General features: G+C 54.2%; 1 protein-coding gene across 6 annotated transcripts in view; it reads left to right on the top strand.

Moving 5' to 3' along the window:
- Positions 1 to 13,812, top strand: part of KIRREL3 (kirre like nephrin family adhesion molecule 3) — a 282,072-nt gene that overhangs the window by 235,898 nt on the left and 32,362 nt on the right. For all 6 annotated transcript variants that reach the window (XM_086766284.1, XM_086766283.1, XM_086766282.1 and 3 more), the window contains 3 exons: positions 5,737 to 5,894; positions 8,871 to 9,021; positions 13,405 to 13,510. In XM_086766284.1, coding sequence (XP_086622410.1) covers positions 5,737 to 5,894; positions 8,871 to 9,021; positions 13,405 to 13,510 — 415 coding nt within the window. The remainder of the gene's footprint in view (positions 1 to 5,736; positions 5,895 to 8,870; positions 9,022 to 13,404; positions 13,511 to 13,812) is intronic.

Raw genomic sequence — 13,812 nt, 5'->3', positions numbered from 1 at the left:
CCCAGCTGGGCCAGGCTGGGGCACACCGCGCAGCGAGGAGAGGGCCGAGCGCCTCAGGAACTGGGCGATGGCATCAGCGCCGGGGCCACGACGACGAAAATGAGCCGCTGAGCTGGAAATGCAAGCGCCTTCTTCCTTTTTCTGCCCCTGATCCAGGAGCCCACGGCTAATTAATAGGAGAGGGGTTGGCCAACAGAGGTCAAGGCGTTTGCAGCCTCAGGACGGATCCAGGTAGTCAAGCCCCAAATCTTGAGTCCCAGCCTAGGACCTAAGAGCGGCTCCCACCAGCAGCTGGCTGAAGGAGGGGGCCAGCTCATGGCTTTCACTCCCTTTTTCTTCCCTTTTTTCTTTCTTTTTTTTTTTTACAAAGAACAGGAATAATCCTTTTTTTAAAAAATATTCTAAAATCTCTGACATATGGGAAAAATAATGAATTGGGGTTTTCGCCTGCGTTCTCTGATCTGTCAGTCTGCAGCCGGCAGCCGCGTGCGCAGGGGAGGAGGAGGAGGAGGAGGAAGAGCTGGGGGGTGCTGGCCTACATCGGGTAGATAATGATTTTTCCTGCCTGTCCTTCCAGAAGGTTCAGGCACATCCAACAGTTGAGGGGAGACAGGAGACAGACTGTGCCGTCGCTCCCACATGCTCCCTTATCGTGTTTTCTCCAAAAAATGGGCGCTACCCCGAGCCGGGTCTCACAAAGGGTTTCAGAACTTTGAAGTTTGGTTTCATTCCAATCTGACATGAAAAAATCAAATATTTAAAAGGCTCTGTAGGGAAGAATGTGGGACCCCTCTCAGCTTGAAAAAGCAAGGAGTGTTACAGCGATAGTTCTCTTGGAGAGGGATTTGGAGGGGGAGAGGTCGGGCAGAGCTTTGCGGCAGTGGAGTGAAGCCACCTCTGCAAAGCTCTCCTGGGTTTGAGGAATCTGCGCTCTCCAGCAGGACGCCGTCCCACCGGAGAAATCCAGCTGCTGACCAAAGAAATCTAGAAAAAGGGGGGATTTTTGGTGGCTGGCTGAAAACACCTCGGTGCCACAAGACAAACAGGACCGAGACAGAGATGCAGTGTTTAAACTTTCATCACTATTTTTCTCCCTGCTCCCCTTGTTTCTTTTGATTTATTTTTCAGCGTCTTTTCCCCAGGCTGTGCTGTTTGCCTGCATCTCTTTCCTCTCCTCCTGCCTTTCCCAGGGCACCCACAGCTGCCTGGCATTTTTCAGGCTGTCCAGGCTCAGCGAGAAGAACCAGGTGATGGAGCAGCACCGGGGCTGGGTTGGACGGGGGCTGGACACGGAGGGACAACAGAGGACCTCTAGACACGGTGTCCCCGTTTTGTTATCCATTCCTGGCCAAGCAAGGACTTAATGAAGACTTGTCCGCGTTGCATGGACCACGCAATTGCAAGAGCTCCATCCCATCGCCACCCTTCCCAGGATGGGTGACCCTGCCAGGGCTCGGCACCGGAGAGACGCGGGAAGGGTGCCCATCACGTGGGCATCCTCCAAGCCACCGGCCGTCCATCCCGCGCCAGTCTCAGCGGGGCCAGGGGCTGGCAGCACACCCTGAAGCAATGCCAGAGTTGGCACCACCGTGGCCTCTCGATCGTCAGTGCGCAACGCTCGCTGGATTGGGTTTTTTTTCAGCCTGCCTTACGTAGGAAGGAGGACACGGGCAAGCTTTGCCGATTGTTTTCCTTGCAGAAGAGCTAACCCGTGACAGCACTCAGACACAGCAAAACCTCGGCCGTTGAAGTGTTGGACAAAACCCGAGAGCCTGTTTTTATCCTTCCTAGCTCAGAAGAGCTGCTGGGAATCAGAATCCCAAACGTGTGAAGTCCTGATAAATGGAAAGCTGAGCGTTCGTGCAGCTGTAAGCTGCTCCGCGGTGGTTCAGGCCCTCACGATTTGTAGCCTTCAGGGTTGGTAATGCAGCGAGACCCTGGCCTGTCTGCTGGAAAACCGCTGCCGGCAACGCAATCCCTGCAAGGGGATTCTCTTACCCAGCGTGGCAAGCCCCAAGTTTTGTTTTCTAGCCACTTTTCCTCCTTGTAGGAAGCTGTCCTAGCTACTTGATGAAACACCAAGCCTTCTTTCTTCCCCGGCATCCAAATTCACCTATTTTTCCCCTTGTCTTCTCCCAGTTCTTTCCCTGCAGCCAGTTGTAGTCTCCCAGCCCTCATTTTGCCGAATTAAACGAGCCAGTCTCTTCCCATCTCACCTGGTAGGAACGTTGCTCTTTTCCTTTGGCCAGCTCTACAGCCTTTCTCCATGTTTGTCCCAAGCCAAGTTCAATGCCCACAAGCATGGCCAAACCCCTCCAAGATCTCCAGAGCAAGACCACCGGCCTCTGCAAAACACCCCCGAGGCTGATGAGGAACGCAAAGAGGACACGGTTCCTCGCGTTCTCGCAGAGAAGAGGATGTGCCGGTCCCAAATGGAGCACAGAAATGACACAGCAGCTAATTAACTCGTCATTAACACCAAGCTTCTTGTCAAAGTCACAGCTCCACCACTTGCAGAGGGCAAGCGCCCGCTCCTTTTTGGAGCAGGCCAGGATCTTCCACAAGCACCTTGCCAGCCAGCAAACCCGGACTCGGAACGCCCAGCATGGAGCAGAGGTTGGATGTGGGAAGGCAAACGCTCTTTGCATGGTATGTATGACAAAAACTTCCACACAACGAGCGGCTGTGTGGAGATCGGGGCTATGGTCACCCTGAGCAAGCATCCTGTGATGCCCTCATAAGCCTAACGTGTCTACAAGAGTCGCCTCTTGACAAGCCTGCGACACGATGTCTGAATACGCACACACTTCTCCGCACCTGAGCAAAGCTTACAGATCCGTCTTCAGTGTCCACCTCTCCAGCTGGGTGGGCCTTCGTCCCCGGCGAGCATTTGGGGTCTGTCCCGAGCAGAGGAGGCTTGTTACACCAACCCAACAGCGAGGAACTACCAGCCACAACAAGAAAAAAAAAGCAGTCAGCGTTAATTAGGAAGAAGTGCTGGTGGCTGGAGGGCTTTTTGCTTTCTCCATGTCCAGGAGCTGACTTCTGCCTGGAGGATCCTGTGATCTCAATAAATATTGCTAATAATTGAGGCTCTGCCTGCTGCTCCCTGTGACGCCGTCCAGCTGGCCAGCTGCTGGGAGCGTTTAGAGACATCTCTGTAATTTCTCAGTCAAAGCTGCCGTGCTAGCCCGGCGTGTGAGCTCGGCACCGAATAATTCTGCGTGGTCTCGTTGATTAATCACACGGTTCAGTCTCGCAGGGCCGGCGCGCGGGAAAGCCTCTGACGAGCCAACTCATTTAAGAAGTTGCTGAATGCACAGCCCGAGAGCAACGCTCGTTTATTTGTGTTTCGTTACGCTGATGCGCTGCAAAACAGGGTTTTCCCAAAGCTCTCCAACGGGCAAGGGGCAGGGACCCCAAGCGTCCTCACTCATCCACGCAGCCCACAGCTATGGAGAGCAGGTTAAATATTCAGCAAAACCTGCGTTTGACAGAAAAACCAGGGTGTTGGTGGGGAGAAGCTTGTCATGGTTTCCTCAGAAACTTTTGTCTGCAGCGAAGGAGCGAACAGTTCTCCAGTTGAGGTCCTGAGTATGCTGGGAGGAGCAGGAGACCTTCTGCTGGAGCCTTTCACCTCCCACCCCAGAAGGTCTGAGCGCAGTGTCCGTTTGGGGATGTCCCCTCTGGACCCCACCCCAGAAGGTCTGAGCGCAGTGTCCGTTTGGGGATGTCCCCTCTGGACCCCACCCCAGAAGGTCTCAGCACAGTGTCCGTTTGGAGATGACCCCAGCAACACGTCATCCATCTCTCTGGCTTGTTCCCTGTGGATTTGAGCCGTCATGGATCCCTTCTCTTTTCTTCTCTTTTTAAACTTGCCAGGCTTGTGAAGGTTAGCTCTGTTTCCTTCGCTCTCAGGAATAATCCCCCCCCAAACAACTCTTCCTATTTATATCCCCGAGTTAATCAGAAAGGCTGGCACTTCTGCAGCAACGTGATTAAAAATTAGGCAGCCGGATTCTGTGGTGGTGCCTTGTAATAATAACACCCAACGCTGGAGCACGGAGGATGAATAATGGATCATGGCTCCACACTACTGCCTCCTCACTTTCCCGGCTTTCTTCTCCCCTGTTTATCTTTCATTCTTCCCTTTCTCCTCCTCCTCCTCCTCCTCCTCTCCCGGGCTGGCGTTTGGGTGCGGAAGGGATACATCCATCCTTCATTTTGCAGAAGTTGGGCGACATCGCCGATTCCTTCAGATGGTGGCCGGTGGGACGAGGAATTTCCAGGACCCTGGGCAGGAACGTTGAACACCCCACCGCAGGAGTCCCTTCGTTTCGTTCCGAGATCTCTTCAGAGGAAGGCTTCTGGGTTGGTTTTTCCCCACTCCACAAGCTGGATTTCCAATATTTTACAGGCTGAGGTCAAATTCCATGAATAGCTTAAAAAACCCATTGAAAAATACCAAGGTTTTTTATAACGGTATAAACTCAGCCAATGAGAGGGCAGATTTTTAAAAAGTGAAAAGAAACACTTAATAGTTAAATAGCACCAGACAGAAGGAGAAATTTCTACATTTTAATATTTCAGAGCCTGACGCATTTCAGCTAACCCAAACACAGATTCTCACTTTTTTTTTTCTCTCTTGTAGCCTGAAAAAAAAAAAAAGTACATTTTGAATCCGTGTAGAAAAGCTTTTTTTTATTTTTTTTCCCCCGTCGCTGGGTTCCACCCACTGAGCTGAAAAATCCCATTACTCCCAGCGCTTGGCAGCTGCGTGTGTGACCGGCGTTGTGTGCGACCGGCAAATCTGCCTCGCCCACAAATCCCGCGGCGCTGCGGGCAGCCACCTTTGCGTTGCCGGGAACGTAATCCCTTTCCGTCTCCCGAATTCCGCCCGCTGCTGGAGGGAGGGTTTAAATATTTCTTGGCTCACAAGTGGAGCTGGGGATTTCGAAGGGGTCTCTGCGCGGCTTCGGCGTTCGCTTCACGCTGCTCAGCAGCGGAGAGGGGAGAACAGCGCTGAGTTGAATGAAAGCAGCTCCGTTTTGGTGCAAAACGGGCAGGTTTCCCCCAGCTGCATCCCTCAGGAAGGATGCTGAAGGGGAGGAGGGCTTGGCCACCCGCTCCAGAGCTGGAATTTCTCTCTACATCCTTCGCCAGCATCAGTTCTTCCACTTGGGCAAGAGGGGCTGCAACAGGGGTGTCTTTCCACAGCATCCTCCTCATTTCTGATGGCTTCCCAGTGCTGCGTGGGCTCCCACCACCCCTGAGGTTGCTGCGGAACGTGTTTGGTGTTCGGTGACCCAAAGGATCTGGTTCGGATGAGCTAGGCTGACAGCTGTACAGGTCTCTCCAGTCTTCAGAGCTGGTCTTGGCTGGAGCAGGCCCAGTCAGGGTGCCGGAGATGAAAGCTTCTCTCTGCAGGATGAAAGGACGGCTTGAATTTCCCATCTCATACGGTGCCGGAGGGTGTTGAGAGATGCCAGGCTTCAAGAGCTAGTCACAAAAAAGGAGATTACGCCAAGGTGCCCCTCATCTCCTGCGTCCCTGCTTCCATCCCTCTGTGTCTTCTTGCCCAGGGGCTGCTCAGGGGTTCCTCCACGCCTCCGTGACGGAGGGCCGGCCAGGGAGCCCTCTCCGAAGGCAGGAATCTGCAGACCCCACAGGTGACACTGGGAAGGTCAGTTTAACGCTCGCAAATGACGTTGTCTCCTCTGTGCTGTTTCCTTGCAGTTCCTCCAGACGATCCTGTCATCATGGGGGGGCCCGTCATCAGCCTGAGGGCAGGAGACCCCCTCAACCTGACCTGCCACGCAGACAACGCCAAGCCAGCGGCCTCCATCATCTGGATGCGGAAAGGGGAAGTGGTCAACGGAGCCACCTACTCCAAGGTGAGGCAGGAGGGGGCTGGGGGGACACGCTGTGCTCTTCCCAAAGGCGCAGCAGGCCTGCCACTGCTCCTCAGACAGCCCCAAAACATCTGGGGCAGCGGCTTGGCTCTGCAGAGCTGTGGCACCACCCCATCACCTCCCTGAGGGGCAGGCTGGGAGCGAGAAACCGAAAGCTGGCACCCAAATGGCCTTCTGCTCTGCGTTTGGCTGGCTTTTTGTACCCCCTCGCAGCTTCTCGTTGCCTGGCACGCCCCCTTCTCCCCCCAAAATCCCACCCGGGTGCGGTGGTTATACTGTGTAGAGCAACACGAAAGCCAGCACTGACCTGGCCTCAGCTGTAGCAGATGCTCTGGATCAAAAAGTGTTTGCAGTGACACATGTCCCCTCCCCCTACTGCAATTTTCCATGAAAAATTGTCAGGGTTGTTGGCACTTTTTAATTTAAATGGGAAGCCTTTATTGGGTCATAAAGGAAAACATCAAAGAGCAATCAGCAGCGTACTTAGGATGGGTGCCCACATGTTCTCCTGTTCAGAGCTGCCTGGTGTCTGGCGAGCGCTGAAGATCCGGTAACACTTGACATTTCTAATGAAAATTTCTAAAGAGCAGAACTGGAGACATAAAATGGGTCAGTTTGCAGCCATTTGTAATGCGAGCAAACTTCAAAGCCGGGCGTCAAAGCCGTTCCTCTCGAGCTCCTGAAGCTCTTTTAATAAACATTTCACCTCCGCGCTGCCGCTGTGGAGCCTCCACCCATCCCGGTTCCAGCGGCGTCCCGATCCGCTTGGAAACTCAGAGGAGCCCAAACCCCCTCGTCTCCCCCTCCCCGTCACCCTGCGGTACCCCAGCTGCTCCCCGGAGCTGGCGGGTGCAAACGGAGCGGGGAATTGCCCCGTCTCCCTGCACGCGATGCGAGAGGCAGCGCTGATTACAGCCGGCGAGAGCTGACCTCTCCCTCTCGCAAATCAAGCAGAATTAATTAAAATCCAGCGCGTTGACGTGCAGTTGTTTATCACTCATTCCCTTCGCCCCCAAGCCCCCTTTCCACTGCAGACCGCTCAGGCCTGGCCCTGGGGAGCCAGCATTTGAGCCCTTTCCCTTCCAGTCCCACGCGTGGTGGTAGCACAGAAGGAAGAATGCCCCTCCTTTGTTTTTCTTTAAAATATTTCCAACTAAAAGAAAAAAATCCTCCCAAAGCAGAGCTGCAGCTCTGTCTCACATGCAGTACAGGGATTTCCGTGGCGTTTTGAGCCGTTGTCAGGGATGGTCTGGGAGAGGAGTCCTGTTCTGCATGGAGGAGACATCTTCCCCTTCTCCTGGCGTTGGGAAAAACTCCGTTTCTGGAGCGGAACCTCGGTGCATCCTGACTTACCAGAGGTTCCCACGAGGCCCTTCCGCAAAGGCGATGCACAGACCAAAAATGGTCAACCCTAACGGGACCATTTTTGTGATTCTCTTAACCTTATCATATAAACAGAAAAACTAATGGCCACTTTTAGCCTTTTTTTTTTAATGAGAGGTTTTGGGGTTTTTTTGGCTCCAAGAAATCCTTCCCTTTTAGGTGACCCCTCGATTCCCTCTTTCTGCTTTGTCAATAAAACTAAAACCCAACACAGATTTCATCTGATCCAGGTATTCCACCCAGCCAGGAAGAACCACTGCTCAGGTTACTGGTTGCCTGAAACCGTTTATACCGAGTGATAATTTATTTATTTCTCTGAATTTCCAATCCACTGACCCATTAACGTGCAGCCCCCCTGCAATCACAGGCGCTGGGGTGGAGACCCCAGTTGAGGTTCGTCAGGGCGATTCAGGACTGTTGGGGCACTCAGGCCCCGATGGTCTCCATCCTGCTTCTCCCCAGCTTCTGGGCTGGTGGCGGCGACGATTTCCCAGCGCCGTTCCTCGTCTGGCGCGTGGCAGAGGCACGGATGTATACGCATGTCACGATGAACCCAGGTGGTGAGAGCGTTAATCTTGCTGCCATATGTTTCTAATTCAATAAAGCGTTTGTCTTACGTTGTGAGAAGGAAACCTGAAGGGTACAGACTTAGAGAAACTGCCTGGCGGGGTCCAGCGTACGTGGTTATGGGATGGGTGCATCCGCAGTTACCAACAGCTGGGAAAAGCTGTGCTGCTGGCATTTCTGGTCCCCGGAGGATGCTGATAAACCAGAGAGTGGGCAGAGGAATGATTAAAAGATTGAAAAGCATGCAACATCTCGAGAGGGCTCGGTCAGTTTAGTTTACCAAAGACAGGGCTGCGGGGTGAGGTGACCGCGGTCTGAAGAGCCGGCAGGAGGATGAGGAGTTGGATAAGGCTGCCGGCCTCGCCGACAAAGGCACGGCAGGGCACCGCGGCTGGAAGTCAAAATGAGCCGGGGAGGAAACGAGGTGCCAAGGCTGAGCGGGTAGAGCTGCTTAACCACTGCTGTGCCAGGCTGGAGGTTTGGGATCTGCAGCATCATCGGGTGTCCATCACCATCATCACCAGCACGAGGCGAGCCAGAGCGGTGCTGAGTTACCGTGGGCTGGTCCGGGCCACTGCGCAGCAGCCAGGGACCCACGGCGGCCGGTTTTTGGACTTGCCTGGCGTAGGCGCAGAAGGTGACAGCAGGTTCAAGAACCCCTTGCCCTGTCAGTCCCCGGCTCCCTCTTTTTGGGACGACGGGCGATGCGTGTCTCGCTGGAGCTGTGGTTCCCAGGCCTCGGCGCAGCAGGGCTGGAGGGGAGCAGATGGGAGTTAAGTGCCCAATTCCCAGGGAAGCGCAGTGAAATTTGTCTGTGCCGTTCCCCTAAGGCTTCCTGGCAGGTTCCAGCCGGAGGAGCTGTTATTGCCGTGCGCGCTGCTTGGCTGTGGAACTCGTATGAGCAAGGGGTACCGGTGTGTGCAGAGCCTGGCCCGACTCTCGGCCGTGGGAAGGGGCCCCTCTCCTGTAGGAATTTCCCTTTTCTCATCTCCGGTTCTCCCCCCACAGACGCTTCTCCGTGACGGCAAGAGGGAGAGTATCATGAGCACCCTTTTCATCGCCCCCTCCGACATCGAGAACGGGGAGAGCATCGTCTGCCGCGCCACCAACAAAGCCGTTCCCAGTGGGAAGGAGACCTCTGTCACCATTGATATCCAGCGTGAGTACGCGGCCGGCCGAGCTGGCTCTGGTACCCTGAGATCCCAGCATCCGCGCTGTCCCAGGGCTGCCCGCACGGGTCTGGCTCCAGTCAGGAGCTAGGATTTGGGGGTTTCCCTTTACTGGGATTTACTGGTACAATGAAGCCAGAGGCTGGAGATCTCTGGAGATAAGGCCCATTAAGGTTTCTGGTACAAAGCCGCATGTTTCCAGTCTCACACGCTGTTCAGTGTAGGTTTTTTGTCTTGTTCTCCGCTGAGCTGGCGTTGGGGAGCCTCCCTCCCGTGAAACAGAGCTAGCGTCAGTCACCGTCTGACAGGCAGGTGTGTGTCGAGAGCACTATCATCCCCCCTTTCCCGTGAATCCGTGAAGCAAACCCTTCCTTCACGTTTCACAGATCTCTTCCCTCCTCCTCTGCAGTAGCTGTTGCTCCCGGGCTCGTCCCGACCGCCCTCCAGCCGGGCTTCGTTCGCAGGCACGGTCCCTGCAGCTGTATTTACCAGCAATTTGCAAACGCGGGGTGTTCAATATCAGCCTGCCAGCTGCTTTCCAGAGTCCAATTAAAACTGGCTCAACAAACTCGAGCGCAGCAGAAAATTCACCGTTTAAGGCTTCCAGCTTTCGCCGCCGGAAGATTAACAGGATCTTGGGTCTCTGGGTAGCGTGTCCTGACAGAAGCAGGCAGATGAAATGAGATAATAGCGTGGGTTATTTCACAGCCGGCAAACAGTTACGATAGCTGGAGACGCACACGCCTTCTCGCAAACGACGCGGAGCCGCAGACATCGTTACAGTTTGCGCAGCTGGGACGTGGGCTGAATCCCTGCGCCAGGTGGAATCTGCTTGGAAGGGAGAAGGACCCAGTAAAGAGCCACTAAATACTCCGTGCTGTGAAAGCAATAGTAATAATATCCTACCCAGCTATTAAAAATGTGTTGTTCTTAGTGGCGTCTCTCTCTGCAAAGAGCTAACGGTACTTAAGCAAAAATTATCTGGGCCGCTCGTTTCTCCTGGGGAGCTGTCCTGAGCACAGTTCGAGGGAGATGGCCTTGCAAAATAATCCCAGGGAACCAAAAGTAATCCCTCCTGGGAAGCAGCAGCCTGGTAAATCATTCCTCCTGCTTTCCTTTTCGGTTGCAGCTCGAAGGAGCATCAAAAATGCTCGCGCTCAGCGAAGAAACGCCAGGGTGGGGGTTGTTTCCCACACAGGGTGCGTCCTCTTCCAGCTGACGCAAAGGTGAAGCCTGGCTCCCGTCAGTCTCATGTGGCCGCTGCGTGACCATCTCGGCAGCCACGAAAAAGCTGAGTCATAAAACCCTCCCCTTCCAAAAAAAAATAAATAAATAAAGGGGGGGGAAATGGAACAGAAGGAAAAAAAACCCACCCAGATCAGGGTCTGTAATGGAAACACTAAGCGACTCCAGCTGGAACATCTGTTCAATGTGATTTCCCTTCCACCAGCCACATCAAAGTCAGCTCCTGTGAGTTACGCGCCCGACACCACACGTGGGATTAAAACCATGTTTAATAGTTTGATATGCCATAAACTATTTATACTGCCGGAGCCCGGTGGCTGCGTGGAAACACATAGCTGGCGTGCCGGGACGGGGAGGAGCGGGCTTATTGCTTACCCAGCGCCGTTTGCTCCAAACCTCCGCACACGCCTCTGCAGTTGCTCATTTTTATACCTTTTTTTTTGGTGGCAAGAAGGGATTTATCAATAAAATTGATATTTTTTGCAGGAGGTGGGGTAGGAAAAAAAAGTGGGGGGCTGTGGATCGGGGTAATGAGCAAACCGAGGGCTGCGTCGCTGTGTCGGGGGGGTCTCCTGCTGCGTTTATCCTCGTAGCACCCGAGTGTTTTATTCCCTCAGCTTCATCTGCTTCCAGCTCCTCGTCCCTGCTCATTTGGCCCACGGGCTCTTGGATTCAGGGTGGAGGTTCGGAAGCGCTCGTCCGGGGGTCCGGAGGGGAGAGGGGTCCACGTGTGGCCAAGAGGTGCCCGCAGCCCGTGGAGCTCGGCCCCCGCTGTCGTCTCCCAGGTTTGCCGGGGCGCCTCGCCAACGGCACGCGGCTGGTTGGGAGCGGTGCTGGGAGCCGTGCTGGTGCCCCGGTGCGAGGATGCTCGTGGGGATTGGCGGGACTGGGGCGGGTGAGCGTTCGCGCGCACGCTCTCCTCCCGGCTGCCTGTAGGCTGGCTCTGTCTGATTCCATCCCTCAAATTAATTACAAGAAGCCAGGCAGGAATTATTATTGTAACCGAGTGGAATTAGGTTCTGATGAGTTACAATTTGTCTCTTTTTCTCTTTTCCCCTTTAAAAGGCCCCAAAACACCCTCGCACACACCAACCCACGCTCTCCGCGGCACGGAGGAAGCTGCCACAGTATCAGAAAGCCCAATCCCATTTGCGAAAGGCGAGATCAAAGACTCTAATTCATTTCCTTTGCTCTTTCTTTTTTTCCTTTCTTTTTAATCTCCTATTTTTTTTATACATATATTTTGAGTGCAGGAGGGAGCTGGGCTCATTGTAATACAAAGAGGCTCCTCCGTAAATCGTAGGCACGGCTCCCTAACCATCCAACGATGGGGAAGCTGCTAAGAGAAGCGCGATTGTACTTAACAAAGGAAGGTGATTAGCTGTTGTTGTGCAACAATGGGGAAGTGTCAGGATGCCTGCGAATGAATTAGGAGCCCGCTGCCTGTCTGGGGGCTGTTCTGGTGGGGAAGCTCATTTCTGTTCCCAGCTGCGCCCATCTTTATTGTCATTTGAATTGCACGCTTTACAATGAGATTAGGGTAAATTGAAAATACCTGTAATTTCCCCATCATCATTGCCCATCAAGGAGGCAGGTGGCTTTGCTCGCCACAAACCGGGGCTGGGTAAATATCACGGAGCCTAATGAGGGGGGGACGCGGCGGAGGAGGAGGCACTGCAGCCTTGATGGCGCTCCTTAGGCTTGCGTTAGAGCCATGGCTTCGCAGCATCCGAGCGGTACATCGAGCATCGTAGAATCATGGAGTCACTTAGGTTGGAGGAGGTCTTTAAGATCATCAAGTCCAACGGTTAACCTAGAACTGCCAGGTCCACCACTAAACCCTGTCCCTAGGCCACTAAACCATGTCTCCAAGGCACTAAACCATGTCCCTAGGCCACTAAATCATCTCCCTAGGCCACTAAACCATGTCCCTAAGGCATAAACCAGGTCTCCAAGGCACTAAACCATGTCCCTCATGCCACCTCCAGCCCTGCGACACTGACTCCCTTCTCCAGCACCGGGCTCCAGGGTGCCCACCTGCACATGATGCCAAGGGAGGTTCTTCTGAGCTGGTACCAACCAGCTTCACTTCCCTCAGGTCAGCAGGGCTGACCCGCAGCCCCGTCAGCTTGGGTGCTGAGCGGGAGGGTCGCTGCTCAGCAGCAGCCTTTTCCCATGCTCCAGCTGGGAAGGATGTTGCTGAGATGTTTTGGAAGAGGAGGGAGGCAGCAGGTAGAGGTGAACGCACAGCACATCCTACTTTAGGATGTATTTTTCCATCTGCTGCGTCAGACTCCCGCCCTAAAGGCAAGAGAACACCATAGCCAGATCGATGAGTTGGCCTCGGCTCTTCTCCACAGCCGCGATGCGACCTCCAACGGGACAACTGGTTCTTTGTAGGAGAAGGCACCTAGAAGACCTCTCCACAAAGCTATTTCTTTCTGCTTTTTCCCTTAAATATTCCTTAAAACCTAAAGCTGGAGTTCCAGCACCCCCTCTCAGACATCACAAAAAATCAAACCGACTCTGGATATTCTTACTCCCCACCTAAAGGTTGCGCCCTTTTCTCTTCTCGCGTGCTTTCATTGGTTCCTTCTTAAGTTTCGTTTGCCGCTGAAGTGTTCAGGTGCTTATCGTGTAAAAAGGAGAAGAGAAATTGAGCATGGGCTGGAGGAACCGAAAGGCCCGTGACACCAATGAGGACTTGGCAGGGGTGATTAGGCTGATGAAAGAGCAGAAATGCCACTTTCCAGTCAGCAGACAGACAAAAGATCGTCGTTGCGCGGCACAGCATTAAATGGGAGCTTTTCAAAGCAGGCAACTTTATTTCCTTGAACAGAAATCTGAGCCGGCGTTAACATTGTCGAAGTGAAACGCTGCGTCGAACGTGTGCGCGGCTCCTTTCCTGCCTCATTTCCTGCAGCCCCCCAAGACGAGAGCGGTTGGCGTGACGTGAGCCCTGAACAAAGCCCTGAACCTTCTATCACGGCGTTGAGGCACCTCAGGGCTTTTGCTGTGTTTTCTCACCACCGGGTTTTGCTTTCCAGGCTCGCAAGCCTGGCAGGCGGCAAGGGGACGCTGCGCTGCATCTCCGGGTCGCTCATGGCTTTGTCTTCATCTCTTTGCAGACCCGCCGCTGGTGAACCTGTCCGTGGAGCCGCAGCCGGTCCTGGAGGACAACACCGTCAAGTTCCACTGCTCCGCCAAGGCCAACCCTGCCGTCACCCAGTACAGGTAAGGCGGCTGCCAAGCTCGCCGGCACCGTGCGTCTCGCTCCAGCCTCCGCTGAGCGCTTCTCGCGCATCCCACCACGCAGAGTTATTTCCTCCAGGCGACCCAAGTCATCTCGTTGCAGTTTCTGCTGGCTTTTCCACTTTCTCCCATGTCCATCGCTGCTTGGTGGTTGTCCTAGCTCATCCCTGTGGCCTCTGCTGTCCTCGGGCCGGGGAATGTGATAGTTGGAGCCGGACACTGCTCACTGCAGAGCCGCTGCGGCGCAGTCCTCCTCCCAGCATCCCCGCCGCAATGGCTCCCAG

This window comes from Chlamydotis macqueenii, chromosome 24 (genome assembly GCF_036417535.1).
Source record: "Chlamydotis macqueenii isolate bChlMac1 chromosome 24, bChlMac1.mat, whole genome shotgun sequence".
NCBI lineage: Eukaryota > Metazoa > Chordata > Aves > Otidiformes > Otididae > Chlamydotis > Chlamydotis macqueenii.
This window is presented reverse-complemented; position numbering and strand designations above follow the sequence as displayed.